The sequence below is a fragment of the Peromyscus californicus genome, unplaced genomic scaffold, assembly GCF_007827085.1.
Source record: "Peromyscus californicus insignis strain IS unplaced genomic scaffold, ASM782708v3 Scaffold_6__1_contigs__length_162567912, whole genome shotgun sequence".
Lineage (NCBI taxonomy): Eukaryota > Metazoa > Chordata > Mammalia > Rodentia > Cricetidae > Peromyscus > Peromyscus californicus.
Window position 1 is genome coordinate 41533506 of NW_026294584.1, and position 27164 is coordinate 41560669.

The window sequence follows — 27164 nt, forward strand, 5'->3', positions numbered from 1 at the left end:
AGCCATGACCTGGAAATGTTATGGATATGCAGTTGCTCTTCTCCTTACCCCATCTTTAATGCTTAGGTAGGTCACATTTCCTCATTAAATTAGCATCTATCAAGTTCTTTGGTGATTTGATGTTTTTAAGTCTACTTATGTGAAGAATGTCCATAGATGCTCAGAGTCTAAGTATGGTCCAATGTGATTTTATTATATTACCTGCTTTCAGGCTTTACAAGGAGACAGAGATGCAGACTTAGGAAACCATCTGATTTCCTCCAAAGTTTCCCTGAAATTTTTTCAAAGAAGATTCTGCAATGTAGTGGCCTCGTATTGTTTAGACTGCTTGGGGTTCGCTAATAGCTTTGAGAAACAAATTTTATGATAAATACTATAATGTATTTTTTTGCTTGCTTTGTCTCTCATGGTAGTTACTTTTTCTTGTTAAACATTGGAGTTTCATCACAGTTTTAAACTGTTTTTCTTTCCTCAGGCATCCATCACCACACCCACAGTTGAAATCATTGTTCTTGTTATATGAAACAGCAGAGTTGCCAACAGCTTTTCAAGGTGTCCTTAAAATGCCCAACCTTTTCATTTCAAAGGTGTCCTCCAGAATTTTATGCCTGAAAATATTCCTGATTACATACATTCATTCATGTAACAAATATTTACTGTATGTTCAACTGCAAGTCATATTCCAGTTCTTTCACTGAACAGAAGACATGATCGTCCCACTCTTAGTGCTTACAATCTGTATGTTCCAGTTAATTGTGCAAAAGGAAGGTATAAATTACAAAGATAAAAGAAATTAGGATGTAATATGCCATTTTTTTTCTTTTTCTTTTTTTTTTCCTTTTTTTCGAGACAGGGTTTCTCTGTGTAGCTTTGCGCCTTTCCTGGAACTCACTTGGTAGCCCAGGCTGGCCTCGAACTCACAGAGATCCGCCTGCCTCTGCCTCCCGAGTGCTGGGATTAAAGGCGTGCGCCACCACCGCCCGGCATAATATGCCATTTTTGGCTCGGCTGTCTTTTACAGTTTTAGAGTTAAGTGATAATATAAAACTCCAATCTAGTGCTCTTGGGTCCATGTGAAGATGTCACACATGTCAACCAAACATTTCTGGAGCATCTGGCTGCCATTGTCTTTCTTTCTACCATCTGATCTTCGGTGGATGGGCAATTCACATTTTGTCATTTCGTTATCATCTGCATCTTTGCTGACACAGGAAGGACCACCTTTATATTCATCAGTTTCTTCTCTTTAACTCAGGCTATTTCATATGAACTTACCACAAACCCAAAATTCAGGTCATCATTTATTCAAACAGACATTTCTAAGATTTCCAGTCATTTTAATTGAACCTGTTTAAATTTCGACTTTTCAGAGTGATTGACAGGTCAGTGATGAATATCTGGAGATGAAAAACTCCAAGTAGAGGAACAGATCTGAGAATCCACAGGAGAGGGACATAAATGCTAATTACACATTGACTTTAATTCCTGGTTTGTCATAGTTGCCTGCAGGTGTGTATCTTGGCTGTGGGCTATTCTCAGAGCTTCATTTGTATCTGAGATTTTCTTTAATAATGTTGCCGCCATGAAGAGCTCTTTAATCTCTTACTCATTTGCAATTCTCTTTTCTTGACATAGGAAATAATTAATTGAAAGATGAATGTAGTTGTTATTTCTTTTGGTTATTTAAGATTAAAGGGTGTGTGTGGGAGGTGTGTCCCCATGAGTTCCCTTGGAAGGCAGTCTGGGGGTGGCACCTCAGGCTGACCGTCTGGCCTGGAAGCACGGGTGTTCACTCTGTTATCATTACTCCACCATAACCACAACTACCCCTGTGACCCTGTTGAACTAGAGAAAATGTTCCTGGTAATATTTCTATTCTAATAGCTGAGGAAGAAGCTTGGCATTGGCAGGTACAAGGTAACTTTGAGCTTCACTTAATTTATTTTTAAGCAATGATGATTTTTTCTCTTTCATCCTACTAGTAGAAATTAGGGGCATGAGTTTGTTGAATGGGTTATTAAAAATTCTGGGATATGTCTACTTTGTCGTTTCCATGTATTTAAAAATATTTCATAAATTCTTTAAAGTTTCACACCATGTATTTAAATCATATTCTTGTCTCCCAGTTCCTCTTAAATCCATTCCTATCACCCTACCTCTCCCACTTCATAACTCATTTTTGCAATCCATATGCTTCTGGGTATGGCCCATCCACTGGAATATGATCAACATGCCAGAAGCCACACCCTTAAAGAAAATGGACTCTCCCTTCCCAGAAGCTATCAGTTGCCTGTAGCTCCTCAGCTGATGGGGCTAATGAACCCCTTCGTGTCTCTTGCTGGAGTATTGACTGGATTGAGCTTGTTTAGGTCTTGAGCAGACCACCGCAGGTGCTGTGATCTTACGACTGCAGTGACCCTGTCATGTCCAGAAGACACTGTTTGCTTCAGTCCTTCATGGCCTCTGGCTCTCAAAGTCTCCCGGCCCCTCTTCTGCGATTGTCCCTGAGATTTGGGGACGGTATGAGATAGATTTCCCATTTGTGGCTGAGTACCTCCTAGTCATTTGTTCACATATACATGTAATTGGGTCAGTTGTAAGTTGCTGCATTGAACTGCTATCTGCTGCACAAAGAAACTTCTTGAGAGGCTTGAGAGCTGCACACCCTATGGCCCTGAGATACTTTAATTCCGTGGTTGGCCACCCCTTGATACTTGGCTGATATTTTGACCTCCTGTGTGCTTTTTGCCATGGCTTCAGATCCTCTTGTTAGTTTCCTGGCCTCTCACTTTGGCAGGTATGCTGGAGGCCTTTTCTGGAGAGTTCCAGGTGAACTAACATACCTGAGACTTCTCCCTAGAGTCTGAGTCACCCAGGCACTCTCTGTACAGCCCTCCCATGCCTCTTGCCTGACCTTGCCCTAGATTAACCAAGTTCAGCTGCATGCAGGGAAACTAGTAAAAACTCTAAAGTATCTGTGGGTTAACCTCTGTTGGTGCCCATTCTTCACATTTATAAAATTGGAATGCAGATGCCTGCTTTTAGGGGCCATCCTTACTTGTGCCTGCTCTCTGATATTGCTCCTGTTTTTTGGTTTGGCAGTTTTCCCCCACATTTAAAAGTGTGACTTGGTGGTCTCCAGGTTTGTAATTTGACAGTTGGAATTTTAAGACCTCTGTCTCTTTTATGTGTTTTTTGAAAAATGTATGTACATGTGTTTATGTATGTGTCTTCCTATTTGTGTGTGTTACTTGTTTGTAGAGGTTAGATAGAGGTCCTCATCAGGTGTCTTCCTCTGTTCATTCATTGAACTGGAGCTCACTGATTAGGAAGACTGGCTGACACAAGCCCCAGGGATTCTTTTGTCTCTGCCCCCAGGTGCTGAATTTACATGCGTGTGCTGTTGGCCTGTTTCTTTTTTAGGTGGATGCCAGGAACAGAACTCAAGCCCTTATGTTTTTGTGGGGAGCACTTTACCAACTGAAACATCTTCAGAGGCCCCCCTTGTTTTGTTTTTAAAACATTTGTGAAGAACAGACAAAGCAAAAGAATTGGAATGGTACTGACTAGCAATATAGCTGAACTTGATGTCTGTACAGTATGCTGTCTTTAGGCTGATGGTGAGAATTGATGATGTGCTTAGAAAAGGCATTCTGAACTCAGAAATAAATGGCTTCATGCTGTTTGAGTCAGAGTTGGTCTTTAGTGTAGATATATAAAGCTTGGCTGTGACCCAGACCAAGCATACAGATATGACCTGTAATGTTTCTTAATGATCCCACATAATGGTTGTGGCATATAAACATGTTTATATTAAACCATTTCATAAAGAAATAGTATTGTTCAGTATGACCACATTTATTTATTGTACACTTCTCATTTTATTCCTGCAGCTTCCTATTTGTATGCATGTCCTTTATTTGTTGAAAACTTAAAGGTTCTTCTGGTCTCCTCTCTCCTTGTATACTTGTATTCCCCATCCCACAAACCTTCCTAACTCCACCTGTGTTGCATTAGACCTAGTTACCCATGTCACTTTGATTGACACACTGTGAAATCAGATCCAAGCCTCCTTGTGATTGCCATCTTGTTCTTCTTGATAGTTCTTTCCTTGGTCCAGGAGAAGTCCACACTGAAATGACATGCAGTCTTTCTGAGGAGGCGAGTCATTTATCTAGACATAGGTATTTGATGCAGAAATGGTCTAAGAAGTATTTTGTCCTAACATCTGGTGTCGCTCAAGAATCCTGCCACTCTTGCCACTCGGTCAAGTGGAATTTCTGTGAATCTTTTGTTCAATCATTTGACTTCTTTGGGTTATTAGTGTTTTTCTTAATTTCTTTTTTAAAAATAAACTATTTTTCAGAGTGGTTTTAGGTTTACAGCAAAGTTGGGCAGAATATATAGAGACCTTTTATGCATACATTCTGTGCCCCCAGCTCTGCCCATGCACAGTGTCCCATACTAGAGAGAGAGATGTTTGCCTGACACGATGATGATGATGATGATGACTCCACACACACGGGTCCGTGTCTGGTCGTGTACTTTCTGTAGGCATTGACAAACCTAAGAGTATGTGCTGTCTTTGTGCTAGCAGGCAGAACAGTTCCAGTGCCCTCAAGTCTCCCCACCATCTCAAGTTCTGCTAACTTATTCCCTGACTGGCACTCATTTCTTTGCTATCTTCCTAGTTTTGTCTTTTCCGTAATGTTAGACAGTTGGAAGCCTGCAGTACGAGTCCTTGCAGACGGGCTTCATGCATTTAATAATAAGCATTTGAGGTTCTTCTGTGTCTGTTCATGGCATGGCAGCTCATTTCTGTAGTGAATAATAGTCTACCATCAGGATTATCTCCAGAAGGTCATCATGGTTGCCTCTAATTATTGTCAGCTGTGAACAAAAGTGCTGTTACCATCCATGTAGAGATTTCTATGTGGACAAGTCTTCAGCTCTCTCAAGTAAATCTCAAGGAGATGTTTCTGGTAGAATGTCTGCTTAGTTATGTGGTAGAGGGGTCCTTTTGCAATGCTGCGGGTTGGACAGAGTCTTGTACATGGTAACCGAGTGCTGTATCACTAAGCACCATCCTCAGCTCGTGTTTCACTCTTAAAATTGCAATTACCTGGTGACATTTGGAGTGGAGCATCATTGCCAGCGGTTCTCATCGTCTGTGTTGTCTTTGAGTTGTTCGAGTCTTAAGGCGTTTCTTAATCAAATTGTGCTATTGAGCACCAAAAGCTTTTTGTGGGTCCTAGATACTGTCTTTTATAGATTTTTTTTTCTGCTATGTGTTAGTTGGCTTTTTGTTGTAGTTAATCTTAGATCAGTAAAGTCCACCTGAGTTGATTGTGCAAGTGTCCATGGCTGCCCTTGAGCTGTCGTAGACTTCCAAACCTAACTCCCTTGATTCTTTATTTCCAGGTCAATGTGACTGTGGACTACATTAGACCAGCCAGCCCAGCCACAGAAACGGTGCCTGCCTTTTCAGAGCGTACCTGTGCCACTGTCACCATTGGAGGAATGTGAGTGTTCTAACTGGCAGAGACTTGGCTTTGGTTTTAAGTAGCTGAATACTCTGCTCAGTCAAGTCTTGCCCCCCTTTCTCAATGCTTTGCTTTCTCTTGCACTTAACCCGGTGGATTATAATTATGTGCCTGTGTAGCACTTTATATTTGTAAAGTACTTTATAATCACTCATTAGCTAATCATATACTTCCATTATTGTTATTATTTAAGATTTATTGGGCTCTGTGTGCTTGGTCCTATGAAGTACATTATTACTATTAATAATGCTATTTATTGAGTATGAAGCTGTCCCTAGGTACTGTCCAAAATTAGTTAAGAGCTTCTGTATGTTGGTTTAGAAAGGTGAGTTTTAGAAAGGAGAGAGAAGCTAACTGGACATTTTCTTTGTATAGAGATAATGTACTGCCTATGCCTCAGCTGCATTCCAAGGTCCCTAGGTCCCTGGGTAGCCTGGCTGATGAGCAGAGTCTTTCAAGGGAGGTATCTGCCAGGGCAGGGAGGAAGCCTGCTGGGCCGTGCTCTCACAATAAATATTAAAACAATCAGCCAGTCCCCAGTAGCAGTTTTTACTTTGCATAAAATATACCAGCATGGTCATTGTTTATTTCTCTCCTTAACAGTCTTAAGTGCTGTTTGTTACCAAACTGGTATTTTTCTTTTCTTTTAAGGGGAAGCAAAGAATGGGGCTTTCATCAAAACAGGGATTGTCTTATTGAATGTACAATAAAGCCCAGTATGAGAACTGCATCTAAGTTACAGCAACAGCCCGAAGAGGATAAAGATGTTTCACTGTGTAGCTTCTAGAACTCTCTGGTCGGGCAGAAGCCTCTCTCCCTCACTCTTGCTTTTGCATATGGAAAGGACTATTTTTAGGCAGTCCCACTCCTGTGTTTATTAATGTTGCTAATGTTCACACAGCAATTGTAGGTTTCATTTTTGTGGGACAATCCCAATATAGGCATTTGATGTCACTGCTTTCACAGGCTTTATAGGAAGCCAGCTTCTGACAGATCAGATAACATTTCAAAATGTGGAAAACGAGGTCATGTTTTGGTCATCATTCTAACTAACTATCTTATAATATTATCAATTTATCACCAATTCTTTCAAGCTGAGTGTATGGTTCTGTATTGGAAAATGCTGGAAGTTAGTATTTCCCTGTATAAAAATTGTGACTGGAAAAACCAGTCATCTCCATAGATTGCTGCTCCTGTTCTAATTGCTGAGGAAACAGTTTCATGTCTGTTCAGACGTACATCTTTATTTTTGGCAGATGGCCTCCACCAACGTTTAACACTTCATCAGACTGGATTATCTCACTTACATACCACCAGAGTATATTTAAAAATAAATTTACACTGTCTAAAATCAGATATTCAGGGACTGGCTTTTTGGGATTCTTAAATTTTTAGGATAATCTGGGACAGCCAACTTGAATGTATTTTCACATTATCGAAAGAGTTGTGGCTATGCCCTGTGACTTAGACCTTCAAGTTCAAGTTTGTTTTATCACTCCTTGAACCTGTTCAGGTTTTTATTTAATAGTCCACCAGATGTGGATTCACTAGGGAGAATGAGAGATACTTCCTAGTATTTCTATAATGGCTGTGCTGTTTAGGCTCCCCAAAAAAAGCTTAAGGTCCCCTTTCTCCAGTTGTACCCTTTGTGACTTGTTACTGTTCTGATCATGACCATTCTGATTGGATAGAGATGCTACCTCATTGTCTCTTTGGGTTACAGTTTTTTGTTTGCCTGGTCATTAGTGTTGATGACTCTGTATCTAATTTGTATGCCTTCTTTTGAGAAATATCTATTCCAGTGATTTGCCTGTTTTGAAGTCCAATCACCTGCTTTTTGGGCATTGAGTTCTTGGAGCTTCTTATATGCTCTGTACTTGGTTTATCTTGAAAGGAGAGACCTGACATAGTCTCAACATTAGAGGTTACTGATACTGTTGAAGCCATCATTCCCTAGACTGTTATCACCCTGGCATGAGGGAGCTTTGTCTTCTCTGTTCCTGTCAAAGCTCCAGCAGCCAGGAGCCAGATAATACAAAAAATTTGTTGTTAATGTAATGCTATTCACGACCCTTTAGGAAGCGTACCTAGAAGTGCTGCAATGTTCGTTCCCTGGATGGCTACACATGGTGTGTGTGTGTGTGTGTGTGTGTGTGTGTGTGTGTGTGTGTGTGTGTGTGTGTGTGTGTGTGTATGTGTGTGTGTGTACACACATGTAGAAGTCAGGACAACTTTCAGGAGCCTGTTCTCCTTCATTGGGGATTCTGGGGATCAAATTCAGTTCATGAAGCTTGCCCAGGTAGACTTTTAAGCTAAACCTTCTCTCCACCCGCTTTGAGTTTGTTTCTATCTAATCAGGACAGTAGCTGAGAGTTTTCCTTCTTTACTTGTTTTGGAAGCTTGGTGTTAAAGGTAGAATCCCTAGCAGCTGGACCTCCAGACTTGCTTTCTGTGTTCTCTCTGAAGTTGATTTGTTTTTTACCTATCTCCTTTCACTCATTAACTTTCTTTAGTTAAAAAAAAAGAGAAAAAAAACCACAGCTAAAATAATATTGTAGATGAATGAGTTATTAATAAGGAAATTCAAACATTTAACTCATATTCAGAAATAATTTGTATTAAGACCCCTTTGATTTAGTGCTTAGTTATTGAAAACCATTGTGTAGAAAAGAGGGTTTTCCTATGTTTGTTTGTACAGCTAGGTGGCTTGAAGGGCATGAATCGGCCACAGTGCCCATGTGGAGGTCAGAGGACACCTTGAGGGAGGTAGTTCTCTTCTTTTTACCACGTAGGTTCCAGGGATCAAGCAGGTGGTCAGGCTTGAGCAGCAGCCGTACCCACTGAGCCCATATTTTCAGATCTCTAGTACCTGTCTAGAAACACAGGTCACTTACTTGCTATCCTAGTGAACAGCATAACTTATTGTCTGAAATGAGGACTTAAGAATACTAATTGCAGGGCCGAGCGGTGGTGGCGCATGCCTTTAATCCCAGCACTCGGGAGGCAGAGACAGGCGGATCTCTGTGAGTTCGAGGCTAGCCTGGGCTATCAAGTGAGTCCCAGGAAAGGCGCAAAGCTACACAGAGAAACCCTGTCTCGAAAAACCAAAAAAAAAAAGAATACTAATTGCAGAACCTTATAATTTTGAATTTTTCTCTGCCTTTTTCTGCTACAGTTGTCTGGCTCACTTGGTTTGCAGCCATTTTAAAGTCATTCCTCTCTGTTCAACTTTTAAGGCATGTGGGTTTTCATAAACATATTCCTTGTGTGCTTTTATTTCACTGCTTAATGTGATATTTAAAGAAGTACATAATTAAAATAGCAAGCACACCCAGGAAAAAGCTGACTGGGAAACAAAGCAAATGACTGAACAAATTCAGTGAGGTGTCCCAGTTGATGAGAATGACCCTCTGCCCCTCTCTCAAGCACCTGCCCTTCACTTGCTGTGGTCACAGGCTGTGTGGGTATGTTAAAGGAAGGTTAAGGGCAATCTGTAGCGAGCACTTCCTCTCTGGAAGGCAGGCTTGTCAGACTAGTGTACAGTGCAGGAGAGATCCGTCCATGCCTAGGCGGCCTGCCCCACACCTCATGGCTCTCCTGTTGTTCAGACTCCTGACTGGAAGAGCTCCTTTGAAGTTGGTGATTCCAGGGGAACAGGAAGAAAGAGGCAGATTAGATGGTGTCTTGCAAAGGGCTATTTCAAAGGAAACTCTTAGATGTACCACACATGCAAACTGTGTGAATTGTCTGTGTTCTCAGAAGGGGTGAGTGGAAGCCTTATGGTTTTAACCCTTGATGTACGGGAGGGAGTCAGTAATCCCCAGGCCCTTGCTGTTGTCACCCGGGCTTCAGCTTCCTGTGTCTTCCTGTCTCTAGGGAATCGATGCAAACAGGGTTCATCATTCCTCTAATAGATTAAAATTTTTTTCTTGATTAACTTCACTGTGGAGTTGGCAAGAGCTGTTATCTGTTAATCAAAACAGTTTAAATAAAAAATAAAAAGATCAAACCTTGAGTCTTTCTCATTCTCTGGCTCCCGGGTTGGGAATTAGCTGATCTTTTTAGGCCTGGTTTGTGACATGAAGCTGTCAAGATGGCGCTTCCTGTTAATTACTTTTTATTGTATTTAAGACACTTAAATAACTCTTCTTGTGATTTAGTCTTCTATGTAATTAGCTGCAGTGATTAAAATCTCATTCTTTCCTTCTTGCCAGTGCTTTCTTGAAAAGTGAGATTTTCTGGGGTGACCTTTCCCTGTGCTGGACTTCTCAATTACTTTGAGCTCCAATTTGGCAAATCCATAAAATCTATTAACTCATAGCTCATATTTTCCCTGTATATGGCATTAAAATAAAAGTTGTTCATATTTATTAAAAGTCACCTAAAAATAAAGCCAGAGTCAAGCTTCACACAGTTACACACTTCATCTCCCCATCTCCCCAACTTCACCCCTGGAAAACAGCTGTATATCAAGGTACAGTTGTCAGCCAAGCCTTTTCCCATTGTTTCTCAATATATGGCGTATTTCACAATGGTAGGAAATGGTGGAGGGGCCCATGTTTTAGACAGGTAAAGAATGGCTCAGAAATGGAATAAGGACAACAAATAGTGGGAAGATGCTGGTTTACATCTCTCTTACAAGTTTACTTTTTGAGAGAGATGATTTGGTTTTTGGAGTAGTTTTGCTCTGAATTTGTGCATCGTCCTTCTCCATCCCTTCATAGCCTCTGCTACTCATCTTGATACTTGTATGAGTGTAGGGTCTTGCCTCCTGAGGAGTTGTCCAAGTTCTGTGGGTTTAGGACTTCTGAGGTGACCTCTTTGCTCCACGAGTGTCATCCAGCAGACTCAGCTCCGTCTTTGCGGACTCCCTTCTATCTTTCTGAATTCTTCACAGATAGAGCTTCCCTTTCCTATAGTCATAGGACACAGACTTTTGAAAGCAAAAAGGCTGACTTTTGCCTTTCTTCGGTTTTGATTTTCAGGGGTACTTTCATTCCAGCTGTTCCACTAAAACACTGGGCTAAGTCTTGTTTCACTCTGCTAGAATAATCCTTTTTAAATCCTAGTTAGTTCTCTCCACGCCCCACCCCCCCAGTCACAATAAGAGTAAATATCATACAATCTTCAGCTTTTCTGACTCAAGTTCCATAGCTTTGAAGCTCTCTCTGTCAGCCAGTCTCCCCCTTGGTTTTCAATTCCTAAAACATAGCAGTAGTATTTCACTTTCAAGCTACAACTAGAAAGAAAGGTGCTTCTTGAAGTTCTGTTTTCTGACTAAGCCCCACCTAACCCTACCTGCATTTAAAAGAGATACTTAGGTGGTTTTCTGGGAGGCATGGGCTACCTAATTTATACAGTCTTCACTTTGAGTAAAAGAAAGACTTCCATTGGCTTTGTCTGTGTCCATAATGGTTAACAATACTTGGGAAAGTCCTTGACTCTGTCCTCTGATAGCTCAAGGATAGCAATCATTTAGAGAGACGCATCCCATAAGGCACCACAAGAACATGACAGTTGAACAAGTTCAGGACTGGAGTCTGGAAAATAGTTTTGAGTTTCAGATAAATCTGTCTCTTTTGTTCAAATATTTTGTAACTGTCAATGAAAAGCTCATGCTGCCAAGCTTTGCTTCTTTAAAGCTCTTGGTTTCTGATTGCTTGATAGCCATTATTGCTTTATGGAGCCTCAGTGTGGCTCTTTATAATGGCACCTGTGGATGTACAAATTATGTGAGAGCTTTCTCTTTCCCTATTTTTCCTTTTTACAGTAGCAGTTGAGTAGACTGCCTGGCTATGGGGACTTGAATATTTCCTGAGCTCTCTTTTCTTTTCCCACAGCAGACCATGGAGAGCCTGAGAGACAGTGAGGCTTTGCTTTAGGCCAGGAAGTCCCTTCTCAGGAAGACTGTCTTGGAATATTGACAGATGCAGGCCCAACAAGAGAGGAGTTGAGGCTGATGTCTCCTAAGAACCATGAGACTTACGTGTTATTTATTTATTTTTATGTGTATGGTTATTTTGCCTGCATGTATGTCTAGGCACCACTTTTGAACCTGGTACCCGTGGAAGCCAGAAGAGGGCATCAGATCCCCTAGAAGTATTGTACAGATGGTTATGAGCCAGTGCACCTTATAGGTGCCCAAGAATCCAACCCAGATCTTTTAACAGAGCAGCCTTAACCACTCAGCCATCTTTTTAGCCCCTTAAGATTTTGTTTTATTTTTAATTATATGAATATTTGTTGGGGGGGTGGAATATGTGCACTTGTGAGTATAGGTGCTTGTGGAGTCCTGGGGAGCCTGTTGGATCCCTTAGAGTTACTGGAGCTGCCAGATGTGGTTGTCAGGAACCCAGCTCAAGTCTTTGGTAAGATCAGTAGAAGGTTATAACTGCTAAGCCATCTCTCTGCTCACCCTTCACTTCTCCCCTCCATTCTTCTTCTGAAAAAGGTTACCCATGGCCAGGCTGACCTCAAGCTTACTATGTAGTGGAGGGTGATCTTGAATTCTTGACTCTTCTGCCTCAGCCTAAGTATAAGGTTTCAGGCATACCCCACCTGCTTTTCTCATGGACATTCACTAGCTTTGCCATATTTATGAGGTTTTACTTCAAGAAACAGAAATGATGTTATTTATTTGGGGCATAAAAAGGTTAATTTCTGTTCCAGTTTTGCCAGGCTTTTGCAGAGACCTTACCTTACCACTTGGAAATAGGGTGAATTCAATACGAGAACTAATTCTTCCTATAACCACTAGATAGGTCAACAACTAAATGAAACATTCCCTTGCCACTCACTGAAATCTGCCTGTTCTTTGGGTCATTCAGGGTGGGAAACTCTGGGGATTCCATTCAGTTACCCTTGTTCCACCAGGTAGCTCCGGTGCTTTCACCTGATGGGTCATAGATGATAACTTTAAATAGCTGGCTTCTAACGTTCAGTTAATCTGTCTCTGGTCACCGTGATATTGACGTGCTCTCTATTCTGAATGTTAAGGAAAATGGCAGACTCAAAACTTCTTCTTTTAAACCCTGGCCCCAGGTGATCAGGATCTGTAACATTTATTGCATTTCTCTTCTGTCACTATAATTGTCTTCTCTACTTGGTCTGTAAACTCATCCTAAAAGTTTAATTCTGCCCCCAGAGCAGTTATAATATGGAATTGTGTTAGACATTAAAATTATATTAGACCAAAAATGAGACAATAGTGAGTAAGCCTGTGGAGGAGAAATCTGTGTCACTATCTTCTAAGACATGTGCATTGGTTTCTTCCCACCTCTTCTTTTCTCTGCTTCATGTTAAGCTACAATTCACCTCCTTGTTCTCTCTGTACTGTTACCTTTCATCTTGTTGGGGAAAAAAAATCTTTCATTTTCCCCCTGTGTGAGAAGCAAACTTTTTGAATCCCCACATGTCTAGAACTGTCTTGGTTTGGGATGTACTCTTGATTATTCTACCTGCAAAATAACTAATTTTTTCATCTTCTATGAATTTTGAAATAATTATATTTATTGTTTTATCAATGTTTATGAGAAATTTAATTTCCATTTCTGTAAATGTAGCTTTTTCTTCCCATCCTGTTCCTGAAGTTTTACAGTATTTTATTTAACTTTGGTTTTCCGAAATGCTATAAAATTGTTGCTAGATATATCTTTTCCCCCTGCTACATATTTAAATGTGAACATTCATTTTTAAAAGATTTTTGAGACAGGGTCCTGCTATGGCTGGCCTTGAACTCACAATCTACCTTCCTTGACCTCCTAAGTGCTAGAAATATATGTGTGTGCTTCACCACACTTGGATTCTAGACTTTGTTTTTAACTTTATCTAGGATTATTTTCTCCCTGTTTGACTCTCTCCTTTACTTCTGTAAATTTTATTAGTATTTGACCTTTTGCCATGGCTGTCTCTAAAGACCTTCTTTCTTTACAGTTTCTTTTGATATTGGAAGAGATGCCTTCAACTAAATCTTCCAGGTAACTTGTTTGGCCAGCCAATCACACATAGTTGACTTACTTTCACTTTTTTGCTTATTCATTCATCGTACTTGTTTATCCATTTAGTTACCCATTAGCTTATTCTTCATGTATTTATAGAGTGCCTGTTATATTCTGTGCACTGTGTTAGGCATCATAACTATATTGGTAAACGAGAAGGATTTCCCACCTTCACAAAATTTGCACACAGTTCTATTAATGTAGCTCACTTTATTTTGTTTTATTTTAGCACTTACTTTAATTTCTATTTAAATGTACCATTATAATACCTTCTTTCTAGTTTGTAAACCATTTTCTTTATTATCTCTGAATACTTTTTGAAAGAGTGAACACCTGTTTGTGTTATCAGAGGTATCTGTTTCCTCTGTGATTGAATGTTTTCTTTGTTTATTTGCTCCTTTCCTTCTCAAGTCCCTGAGTACTTTGTGTGCTTTGACTTATATTTATGGAGAAGGGCAGATGCTTAATAGTTGATGGTGTTCTCCTCATTGTCACAGTGCTGCTCCCCAGACATCTCAGATGGGAAAGGAAGAAGTGGGCAGCTGTATCAGAGGCAGCCTTCCTTCCGTGGTACTTCCTGAATATCAGGCCTGGAGCAAGAAATCACAGAGCTCAGTCAAGTTGTCATGGCTGACAGGGCTCTGTTGGGAGCTTTATGTACTTCACAGAGCAGACACTGGCTGCAGTGTGTTGTGCAGAGGTCTCTCAGAATAATGCCCTGCTTTTCGTCCAGGCCACAGAAGCCATCTGGTTGTTTCAAAGTTACATTTCCTACTGTCTGCATGACTATAACACGTTTCTTTGAGGCAAACTACCTGCTGACTGATAATTTGGAGACTGACTTTGGTATTGAGTTGGAAGTCACATTTGTTTAAAGGGTGTTCTCAAGGACTTAAGAATGAAAGATACCCGCCTCTCCTATAAAGGAGAGTGTAGACCAATGAAGAGAGACTTACAAATCTGGAGCTCTAAATTGAGGAATCTACAGTTTCAGCGTCTTTTCATAGAAGGTGTTAGAACTTCGCTGGCTTCTAGAACCTTTATACTTTCTTCTGTCTTATGGGTAGCCTCTGTAGCAAGCTGGAAATGGAAGGAAAAACATCTGTGAAGGTGAATCCTTTCATGTGAAAACAATGGACTAATGATGAAGGCTAACTTTGTGTTGGTTTTTATATTTTAATAAAAATAGTCTGTTTCCAAAGCACCTCTCTCTCTTCAAATCTCATCTAGAAGGAGCTGGAGACAAGATAACTTGAAGAACTAAAAAGTCCTCTGCCAGTAGATACTCAGTGTTGTGTGTAATTTTATTAATGCACTTTTTGTAAGTCCATACTCTACAAAGATCCATGGGCTTTACGTGGGATATCTGCAGCCCTGTTTTTTTTTTGTTTTTGTTTTTTTGTTTTTTGTTTTTTCCATGAGCCTTTTTTATGGTTTTCTGCTAACAACCCATATTTTTTGGGATTTCATGTATAAGTATGGGATAGCAGGCATGTCTGTAACAACATGCCTGCTCATAAATGTATTCATTGAGTTTTTGCCCAATGTTAGACCAGACCCTTCTGTTCTTAGTGATTCTGTGGGCTTCAGGGAGATCCAGGAGTGCTCCTTCTGTGCGGCTCTTCTGAATGGGCTTTCTAATGGATGATTTGATGGTGTCCTCAGAGCCTCGTCTGTATGGTCCTTTGTATTGGAAGTTTTCTGTCTTCTTGGTGTTCAAGCTACCATTTCTCCACCAATCTGATCCCTTCTGCTTCCCATCATTCAGAATCTGCACATATTTCCTGCTGTGCTGCTATCATGCTCTCTTCCTATCCATCATTGTTAGAGCTTTGCTCTGTTTCTATGTTGACCTTTGCCTTATTTTGTCGGGGCCTTGTAAAGGACAGGTTGTGGACATAGTTCTCAGTCTAGCCATTCTGACCTCCCACAAGCATTCCTTCTTTATTTCTTTGACTAGTGCAGTTGATGTGATGAGAAGTAGGGACATTTGACATGGTTACCAATAACCAAAATGTCTGGGTTATTTAAATACCATTTTCATTTTCAAGCCTTTTGTCTTTATAATTTCTGTGGTCGTCACAGTTAAAAAGTATTAAGGGAAATAGGAATGGAGTTTTTACGAATTTTTCTATCTCCAGTTGTGATGGTGCTTAAGAGACTGGCTGCAGTTCATACTGAGTGATCTCTTAAAAAGTAATAGAAATTGCCGGGCGGTGGTGGCGCATGCCTTTAATCCCAGCACTCGGGAGGCAGAGACAGGCGGATCTCTGTGAGTTCGAGGCCAGCCTGGGCTACCAAGTGAGTCCCAGGAAAGGCGCAAAGCTACACAGAGAAACCCTGTCTCGAAAAACCAAAAAAAAAAAAAAAAAAAAAGTAATAGAAATTGTAGAGACATTTTCAAAAAAGGTTAAAAGTATAGGGGAGATTTCTCCCAGACCCTGTAGTAGCACTTAGTGGGGGAGGGGGTATTCATTTTCTGGGAATTAATTCAAGAACAGAAAATTTTGAGCACTTGAAGCATAATGTTTAGATGTAGTTTAAGACAAATTCTTTTGGGTACCTAAGGTTCTGTGGTTCCCTCTCATCCCCCAGTAGATTTTGGAGGTAAACAGACATGAAGTAAACCCCTCCATTTTGCTATTACATGACTGTATAATCTTGGGTCTCGGCTTCCTCTTGGTAAGTTAGAGATATTAATGGTGTGCCTCATACCGCTGTTATAAATGTTCAGTCTACCAGCCTCCACCCAGCCAGTCACTGTTGCCCTAAGGTTTCTTCTTTCCCTCCTCTCTCCTGTCTCCCACTCCCTCTTCTATTTTAACCATTTCCTAGTCCTCATTTACAGCAAATTTTCTTTCATGTTTTATATGCCATCTTTTTATTGTTTATCACATTCACATGAGCTCAACCACGGATAATAATTTCCTAACTAATTAATCAAAACATTCATGTAATATGAGCATGTTACCTGACCTGAGTGCTCAGTGATAAAGCGCTTCTTTGCCTAGTATATTTAAGATCCCGGGCTCAAATCCTACACCATCTCCCCCAACACCTGCCCCCGCCCCCCAAGAAATGACCAAACAAAACTCATGTCCCCTTGGATTATGGTCTAGATTTTACCATAGTCTTAATGGTAAAGCACTTTGTTCATATAAGACAATAATGATTGCCAAGGTCTTTCATAAATGTAGAGTAGTGGACTGTGCCATTCTCAACATTTCAAGAAACTTCACTTATCATTACCTGTTAGCAGTACCAGATACTATCTAATCAATTCAAGAAGTATGCCAGCATCTTCTTCCTGGGCTTGCTCTAACTGGAGAGCCGAGTATCTGCTGGCTGCATGCGTATATGAATTGATGAGAGCGAAAGGCCACTAACTTAGGGTTTGGCAGCCTGTACAGTAGCCTTCTCTATTTCTCTCTCTTGAAGCCTTTATGATCTTTTCTGCCTTAAATGAAAATGAATTTAAATTATAGGACGTTAACAAATTAAAAGAGATTTAGCAAACACCAGGGCCTCAGAGATGAGGCTGTGGTAGGATTTGTAGCTGTTAAGAGTCGTGGCTTGGTGAAGGAGTTTGAGACTGCTTTCTACGGGGTTTACCATGGGTTTTATATAGAACAACCTCTTGGCTTTCTGGTGTATCTGCTTACAAATAAATGAGAGTCAGCAGGCTGTTGCTCTAATTTGTGCCTCCATTGTGTTGAAATTGTGATTTATCAGCTGTCAGTAGCAAGGGAAGCTTTTTACAGTTCTCATGCCATCCTCCTCCTCCTTAAAAAAAGTATCATCTTGGCACTGGCAGCATCCTTCTTTTTAAACCAAGAAGTAATTGCATTGCACTTCCCTGACACTTTGTTTTCAAAACCTTCCCTTTCTGAAAGCTGTGTGTTCCCTTCATGTGTCACTTAGCACAATCTGCTGCTATGGGCACATCAGGCCAAGAGAAGGTTGACCAGAGTCTCCTTAGTGGCTTATTGTATGAAACCAAGTCATTAAAGCATGAAACCAAGTCATTACCCCCACCCCCACCCCACCTCCCACCCCCAGGGAAGGAAAGAATAGGATGTTTGAAAGCCCTTAACCTTTTGTTTGGGCTCAATTGTCATTTACACTAGAAAGATGACTCATTAAGTAAAACAGAAAATCCTGTTTTTCAGTTCTTAGGAAAACTCTTGACTCTTTCCCCCACATTTTTTGTTTCCATGTATAGTTAGGTTCCAGTGGCTCTTATTTCTAGAACTCTTAATTACAGACCTTCTAGACTTTGTATAGAAGTGAAAGTCGCCAGCAGCTGCCACAGTTTAGGCCTCAATACGGTAGACCTTGGATTTGGTCCAGGTGCTAATAAATTCTGGGGAACAAAGGCATGCTCCCCCTGTTCTTGTGCCAGATGACTGGGCTGTGGCCATGAACTGTAATGGGCCAGGGTAGAGAAGTCTGCCTTTTCCCCTCCTCATCCAAACGAGACAAAAACTTAATTTGAGCTTCCTCCCTGAGAATCAACCTGTGCCAAAACAATTTTGTTCTATCTTATCAAAAAATGATTGGGTTCAGTAGAACAGAGTTACACTTCCAGCTAGTCAAGGCTTGGTATTCTCTGCACAGAGTGACAGCCTTCTAGAATCTAAACTATTGTTTTGAATCCTTTTACTGTGAATGAAGCACAGTTTAGATCAGTGTTTGCACAAACCATCAGGAATGTGAAAGAGACTCTGAGATTGTCCTATCCCTATTTTGGACATTACTAGGTCTGGCAGGTTCTGCTTTCTCTGTCAGAGCAGATCATTCCAGATGCCATTGTGTAATTTTCCATCTTGGGGTATGTGTTTGTGTGGGCGGGTGGTTTTGTTTTGTTTTTAAGTGGTGTTTAATGTCAGGCTAATAATAAACTAGATACGTAGGCCTGGTTTTGTCATAATGGCCATGAGTTATTTGTCCCTGTTCTTCAGAGAGGCAGAGAGCCACCCTCCCCTCCCCTAAGTGATATGTACATTTTGGAGGGGGTTCTTGTCAGCACAGCTGCTTTGGAACTGCAGTATGGCAGCTGGAAAGTTCTGTTATGAAGAGGCAAGAGGTGAGGGATCATCTCCCTGGTTGCTGCCCCAACTAATTCCCTACTTTCTTACAACCTAAATAGAAGCTTTAAGGATGAGTCTCTATTTCTGAAACAATTAACAATGTTTGGTCTGTTCCCTACCTATACTTCTTGGGTTCTGAAGCCCAGTTTATACTTTCTGAAGATCAGGTGCACTGGCAACTTTATGATGGGGGCTGTGTGGGCTTAGATTGTGCCCAGTCATTCTTGGCCTTTCATTTCTTAAGAAATTGAGTATATTTTTAAAAAGGATTCTGACTACTGCTTTTCACAAAGCTTGTTTGAAATCCTATGAGACTCTTGGAAAAAACAATGCAACATGCCCCCAATTAAAATTAAGTACTAAGGCTTGGGCTTTTAAAATAGTGATTTCATGCCTATGGGTTTTTGCTTCGTTGGTCTGGAGCAGAGCTGGCATTAAGTCTTGCATGGTGATTTCAGCAGGAAAGGAGCCTATAAGGACACAGAAGGCTCCCAGACCACCATCTTCAGTCCTCCCAGACCAGGCCCCAGCAGAGTTGTAGGAAGCAAGGTTCCTACAACTAGAGCGACCTTACACATGGTCGTTCTCTCACTTGCTGTGATTCGATTAATTTCTCCTATTCCAACTCTGTGTAGAAAGTGCAAGATGGCAGAGCAGTGTAGGGCCGAGCTGGTGATGGCTAGATCTGCCTCCAGCTCAAGACAGTACATGTCATGGCACTGCTGATACTCTGCTTCTATAGTGCATTTCTTCCCAGCTGGCTAAGAGCTGCTTGGGAGTGAGAGAAACAGCAACCACAAAGCCTTTTCCCATTGGTTTTTAGCATCTAGCCATGAATTTTCTTTGATAACCAACCCATATCCTGTCCCTTAGCCACAAAGTGACCATCCTACCTGAGATAGTCTGCCCAAAGGGCCTGCCCTTTCATGAGCTCACTCAGACTTTCCCAAGCAGTTATCTCCTAGTGAGTTCTATTTTTGCTCTGTTTTGTTTGGAAAGGGGATCTCACTAAATAGCTCTGGCTGGCCTGGAATCTATCTGCCTGCCTCTGCCTCTGCAGCCCTGGGATTAAAGGTGTGTGTCACCACACGCTGCTCTCCTAGGGATTTTTACCAAATTGCCTCCATAATCTTGTTGCCATTATCCTTCCAACAGGACCATAGTTAATATGCTTTCCTGAGAGAGCAGTTGTATGGTGCCTCCATGCAGTGAGTTTGGTTGGACCTATAAGGTTTCTTTTAACCCTAGTTTTGATTGCTCATTGAATTCAGATTTATTTATTACTTACTTATTTTGGTAGCTAGTGATTGATATAATATTGTGAAATTTTCTCCTCAACAGGAACTCGGTTGTATTGGTTTTAACCTCATTTGTTGCCACTGTTGATAATTAGTCCAATCTGCTTCTCCAAATAATAAACACCTTTCAGATTGAAGTGTCATTTATCCATGTATCAGGCTCAGTTAACCATTTGTGGACTTTACTCCATTTTAAGCCGATAGTAAAATAGCCATGAAGAATCGTTTATTGTGTTCTATTTTGGATATAGACTGATGTGTCTCAAATTAATAATGTGTGTTTTGATGACTGAAGCATGATTATTTGGCAGCCTTCAATTCAACTAATATCCTGGAGTAGATTTGCTGTTTTATGTTGATGCCCTTCTAGATATAACCCCATTTATAACCCTGGCTACTTTCTGTTATGCCTTCCTATTTGTTAAAAGTTCTTTCAGCAGCACACCCAGAATAGATAGAACAAACTATTCGGGGTTCTGATGTTAAATAGTTTGAGCACCATTTACGGTGATATAACACAAGATTTTAGAATTACATCACTTGGCCTTAGAGAGCCCTTCAAGGTATCTTTTCAAGCAGAGACATAATCTCATTCTTCACTGTTGGCAGAGAGGATTGTCAAGCCTAGCACAGTTGTCCCTCAGTATCCACAGAGGATTGATTCCAGGACCCCTGTAGACACCCAGATCCATACATGTTTAGTGTTTACATATAGTCTGCACATACAATCCCATGTACTTGATCTTCTCTGGATTGAGTGTGATACCTAATACAGTGGATTCCATGTAAGTAGTTGTTACATTGTATTGTTGAGGGCATAATGGCAAGGAATGAAGTCTGTATAGACATTGTAAGTGTAATTCTTTTTATTTTTCCTGAATAGTTTTGACCTGTAGTTGGTTGATTTCATAGGTGTGGAAACCACATATACAGAGGGCTGAATGTATTCCCAATTTTTGTTTGAATCCTTTGAATTAGCAATATTTCTAAAACCTTACCCAGAGCATGTCGGAGAATAAATAACTAACTGCCTTTAAAGTGGGACATAAAACAGTAGGTAGAATTCTGTGGGGCTGTAATTTTTTCCCCCCATCAAGAAATTTGGTAACTGGAATGCATAGACAGATTATGACTACCATTCGGTGTCCAGTGTGGATTTGAAGATGGTTTGGGAGGGTCAGCACATGTTACAGACCTCCCCTTCCAGCTCTACCTACAGCTTACTTTGGTTTTATTCCCTGGGTAAAAGTTCTGTTTCTGTCTTCATAGTGACTCTGAAAGCCTACAGTGAAGAATAGCATCATTATGCAGGGACTGCAGATCTATAACCAAATTCTAATTATTCTAAAATGTGCTAAACCTAAACCTGTGTTTCCAGGGCATACGGTGTTAGCAACCCTCAGCTCCCAAATGACAAAGGCCAAAGGCAGAAGTAAAATTTGGACAATTTTTAGAACTCTTCTGCCACTGTTACTATGTCTTTTGGAAGTTATTTGCCCAGTAATTTTAGGATGATGAGCCCCCATTACTGACATAACTTCTTTTGCCCACTGTCTCTTCCTCCTATAATAACAAAATTACTGTGATAGCTTCCAACCTGTTTTAAAAAGATCAGGTAATTCATTTCGAAATTGGAACTTGTTTCTTTTTAATCAGCCTTATAATGTATTACAGACATCACTCTCAGCATTGGCTACAGAAGTGATTTAATGCCGGGTCTTTAATGACTCCTTCATTAATCCTAGTATTCTGGGATTTAACACTCACTGGCCTTTGACCACTGGAAATGATGAAAACTTTGATTTCATGCATATTGGATAACACTGGCCTGTTGCCGGAGCCATGAATCTTGCCTCTGCAGTGGCATATGTGATTGACTGTGCTGCGGATGAATAGGTGTGCTCCCAGGCCGTGCTCTGCTGCTACGAGGTGACCATGATATCTCTATCAGCTCAGGGTGACCTCTTCCCAGGACCGTCAGATTGGAAACAAGAATATGTTCTGACAGCTTCATCTCCTAGACAGTTCTTTGGCCTTGTGAAGTCAGGGCTTGCCTCTTCATCCACTCTCTGAAAGGTGCCCTCTGTGAAAACATGCACCATGATGTCTGTCTTTGAACTCCTTTCATCTAATTTATAGAATTTTACAGTTGGAAGGCACTTCCAAGACTGTCCACTCTGCATCCATCTTCGCCCCTGCTCCATCCACAGACATTGAGTTCAGCAGGGGAACACAACCAAGACATTGTTAATAATAATGAAAATTAACAGCAACAACAGCAATCCCTAACACACACCAGGCTTCCTATGTGCCGGGCAGGATCTAAATATAGCCATTCATTTTTCCCTCCTAGAAGCTTCAGGAGGTGAGATTGCACAGCAAGTCCCGTGTTCCACACAGCTTCTCTCTGGATGTCCTGCTGCTGCTAAAAGCAGAGATGACAGTGTTGGTTGCTCTCTTTCCTCCTAATGGAAGCACTGTGAGTGTTCTTTGGAAAAAAGGTGCAGGCTTATTTACCATGGTGTCTTTGGCCAAAGTTTTAGTACCTTGAATAAATGCCAGGTTCTTTTTTCCCCCTCAGAAAATTATTCCAGGAGAGAGGAAGTCCCGTTTATCCCAAGAGTTTTCATAGAGGCTGCTGTTTTTCAGAGCACTTCTTCAGTTGCTTTGAATACATGAATCAACCCCAGCCCACTTCAGAGGACTGTGTGAAGGTCACTTGAAGCCTGTGCTCCCCCTCCCCACCCCGGGGGAACAGTCAGTCTTAGGGTGTGGCCTCCTAATTGTAAGAGGAGTGTTCTGGAAGTAACCTCAAAGGTCAGTTTAAAGAGCAGTGCTGTAAGATAGGGGCTGGCACACTCTTTCCATAAAGGATCAAATAGGAAACATTTTCAGCTCTGAGAGCCATATGGTCTCCAGTGCACCTCAACTCTGCCACAGTCAGTACACAAACACATGGGCATGGCTGTGTTCCAGTAAACTGTGATTATAGAAGCAGGCAGTGAATTTACCAACCGCTGTTTGGGGGCTTGCTTGTGGAGATGTGACCATACACCTGTAGATCATTTTGTAGGTAGAGAAACTAAAAGAAAACTATCTCTAATGGTGATATATACTCTTCCATCACGGACACAGGCCTTAGCATGAATAAACTGAAAGCTTGCTTGTAGATTAATAAATAGTATAAAGAAATTTCAGGATAAACAGAAAACTTCACCCAGACTTTTTATTTTTTGGTTTTGGGAGACAGGGTTTCTCTGTAGCTCTGGCTGTTATGGAACTCTGTAGCCCAGACTGGCCTCAGACTGGGAGATCTGTCTCCTCTGTCTCCCGAGTGCTGGAAATTAAAGGTGTACACCACCATATCTGACCTTTTTTTTTTTTTTTTCTTAAAGAAATCTAGAATTGCTCTGTATAAGTACATTTTCTTGTAGTTTCTTGTCCAGCCTCTCAGTGGCTTATTTGAACCATCTCTAGGCTGGCCACCTCTTCCTGTTGATTCCGTTCTCCTGGTTCTGTGGTCCCACAAAAGTGTTCTTGTTTCTCTGTGTATCCATTTCTTTATTCTTTGTTAATGCCACCAGAGACTTTCTCCGCAGAACCCTTGAATCTATAGACATGGAGTCTTCCTTTGAGAATCTATCACTTTGTTACTGCTCACTTGATTTTCCTTATCCCTTTCTCGGATCTCTCTCCTCTTTGTTTCTCTTGACAATTGAGTTGTTAGTGACTTGCTTTTTCCTTTGTTGTATACTGTTGGGATTTTTGGTGTGATCTCGTAATTCCCTGCACAATAAGTTTTGCTGGTCTGGTAGAGATAATTTCTTCTTTATTTTCAGCATGTTCCTTTTCAAATGCATCTGGAACAACAACTTCCTTCCTAATCTTGGGTCAAACGGGTAGTTTTCATTAGCAAAGTGTTTGATTCTTCTGCAAGGTATGGAGGGATCAATTCCAGACCAGATCCATCACTAGCAGTGTGGGAAGACCAGTTTTGATGAAGTGTGGGAGGCAATCTGTTGTGATATTTCTGGGAAATGATAGAGAATGGTCATCTTCAGTGTGTTCAGTGTTCAGGAAGTGAACTTGTACCCAAAGCAGCAGTCAGACAGTGGATCCAGAGAGAGACAGCACCATGGAACTGCACTCCTTTGTCCCTCTGAGGACACTGCCCAGAGCAGCAGAGCGGCAGTCAGGCAGGGGATCCAGAGAGAGACAGCACCATGGGACCGCACTCCTTTGTCCCACTATTTGAGGCTTTCATAATAGTTTCAGTCAGGCCCTCTGCCCATTCATATCTCCCTTCACTCTCAGCCATTCTCACCCCTCCCTTTATGGAGAAAATACAAGCTTATTAAGAATGTGTCTTCAGCATCCTGCTTTCTCAGTCCATAACTTGGTTTCCTTGTGGCAATTTTCTTATCTCCTCTTTCCTACCCCTCAGATTTCATTCTCTTCCTTTCTACACTGTTTTCTACCATTTGTGTTCTAAATGTAGTCTTTTGGGAAACTTGATACCATTTTAGTAATCTCATTTTATTTGTTTGTTCATTAAATTGTTGGTTTTGCTAAAACAGGCTCAGCGTGTATCTCAGGCTGACCTTGAACCTGAGAATCTTCTGCCTCACTCTCCTGAAGTTATCCTGTTTTAGGGTAAGGTTTAAACTGTTCTGTGGTTCTCTAGTCTATTATATCTACTTTTAGTCTCTTTCCTTATTGCTTTTTCTTAATGGTCACTTTAATTAGAAGAATTAAAAGAAATTTTAACTCTCTCCCTTGGCTATTTGTTCCTTTGGCTTTTACCATTCTGCATCATTCAAGGGTATTTCTCAATCCTTACTTTTATTTGACCTCTTGCTATCCTTATCTCTTTGAAAGAAAAAAAAAGAAAGAAAAATTCTTATTTTCGGTAGGCTACTTTTCTGGAGTGTTCTTCCTGCAGCTTTGATAACTCCGCTCAGGCTTTCTTTCTAGACTTTTGTTCTCATTCCTCTCTTCCTTCAACCCCATCTCTGAGTCTTCATCCTGTCTGTTTCCTGTAGATGCTGCAGATTCGTTATCCATGTCTCTAAGTCTTTGTATTCCACTTTCACTAACATACTCAGCTGCAGACTGACATCATCCTTTAGGTACCGAAGCCCGTGGTTACAGATGAGCTTCAAGAGGCCTTCCCTTCCTCAGATGATCTCCTTCCTACTGATGGGTTACCATTCGATCACCGATCACCGACTGAGGTTTCCTCTTCATCTTCTGCCTTACTGTGATCCTCATTCCCATACGGTGCAGCTCAGACACAGTCCACCTGTCTCCTCCTTGCTTACTTCCTGTACCTGACTGCTGCCTGGCGAGCTCCAGTCACTCCATCTTCCCTTCTCCCCATCTGCATGAAACATCATAGCAGTGTAGACTGGCCTCTTGGTTTCTGGTTTTGTTCTACCTTGATCCATTTTCTACTTGACTGTTGTAATTTTCTTTCTGAGGCAAATCTGATTGTTATCTCCCTGCTTCAATGTCTTCATTCATCATTCCTCAGCCCTTGGGATTATACAAATCTGTGATCTGGCCCATGTCTATCTCTTCATGTTTATATTTATCATTTCCCTGTTCTCATCCATCATTTCTGGGCAAGAAAACAAAACAAAAAAAGACTCACTATTCTTACATTGGTATGCCCTGTCTGTCTGGAGTGTGCCTTCCACCTACCTGGTACTTGCTCATCACTCAGCACATTGCTAAGAATAAAACTTTGCCTGCATACTCTGCCAAACCTAACTCAGAATTGGTCATTTTCTTCACATTCTCACCACCCTACGCTTACTTACGATAAGGCTTATAGCCCTGATAACACTCAATCACAAATACCTCCTTTTTTTTTCTGATTACATAATGCATATTTTACTCTGCAGAGTCTTTTGAGTTAATATATGCTCAGATACTTTCCATGGTTCCCCATGGCTTATCTCATTATTCCTAGACTCAGCTAAGTTTTCCCTGAAATGAGGACAGACTTTGCCTTTTGTGGTGTCATTTAGAACTTTAGTCTTGTCTGGGACCCTAGAGGTCTTTCAGGTTGGTCTCCTTGGTACGATAGCATAGCAGAATATGACTGAAAACGTAAGCTCCTTTTCTCGGGATTCTCTAATTAAGGCTAGAATTGAAATGTGAGGTTTCAATTCCTAATGTGAGTGAATTACAACTGCATTTATATGTCATCCCCAGAGCAGACCATTTTCTTATATACCACAAGCATATGACATAGCCAGCACTTTACTTTTTAGTTTTGTTTTGATTTTTTTTCTTTTTTGATTCAGTGGATTACTTAGTACATGATGTTGCCAGGCTCATCCCCTGGCACTGGAAATAAAGCAGTGAATGTAGTTCAGAGACATCTTCTTCTTCTTCTGTTTTTTTTAAGCTGACAGTATTTCCAATGGGAAAGCAAGTGAAGAAATAATGAAAACATGTTGATGCTAAAAAGTGCAGTAGAGAAAAATAAAACTAAGACGGGGTAACAAGAAGTGTGCTGAGATTGATAAGGTGAAGTTTTTCAGGAGGCTGTCCAGAGAAGTCTCAGTGACAAGATGACTTGAGCAGTGGGAGTGAAGCAGGAAGTCATAGGAAAGCAAAGTGAACACACACCAGAGACAGATGAGTTGGGGTGTGTGGAGGCCTGCACAGCCAAGGCAGACTTAGGGTTGGAGTTGGGGAGCAAGGTTAGGGTGGAGAAAGATTGTATTCCTGAGGTAGGGAAGGAAGACAATTACATTTTATAGGCCATTAAAATGATTTGAATGGACTTTTGACTTTCAATGCTTTTTTTCTGTTTTGTTAGGTTCAAATCCTATTGACTTTTTTAAAAATCTAATTTTGGAGTAATTATAGATGGACACAAGTATCGAAAACAGTAGCTGCACATTGCATGTGCCCTTCATCCATTTCAACCAGTGGCTCTATGTCATAAGATTATAGGAGACTATGAAAACTAGGAGTTGGACATTGATATTTTACACTTACATTTCTATTTTGGTGCCATTTATCATGTGTCAGTTCACATACAATGAAGCCACGGTAGAAAATTACCCAGTCATCATAAAGACTTCCCTATGTTGTCGTTGAACCTTCCCCTCCCTTCATTCTGAATTCTAATTTTGTTTTTTCTCTCTATACTTTTGTCATTTTAAGATTCTTATGTAAATGAAATCATATATATCATCTAATATGGGCCTTTATTTTTAT

At 40.9% G+C, this 27164-nt stretch overlaps 1 protein-coding gene across 1 annotated transcript in view; it reads left to right on the forward strand.

Annotated features, from left to right (window-relative positions):
• The window catches only part of Snd1 (staphylococcal nuclease and tudor domain containing 1), a 421942-nt gene that overhangs the window by 184895 nt on the left and 209883 nt on the right, over window positions 1-27164 (forward strand). Inside the window, exon 12 of the mRNA XM_052719698.1 lies at window positions 5422-5522. Coding sequence (XP_052575658.1) covers window positions 5422-5522 — 101 coding nt within the window. The remainder of the gene's footprint in view (window positions 1-5421; window positions 5523-27164) is intronic.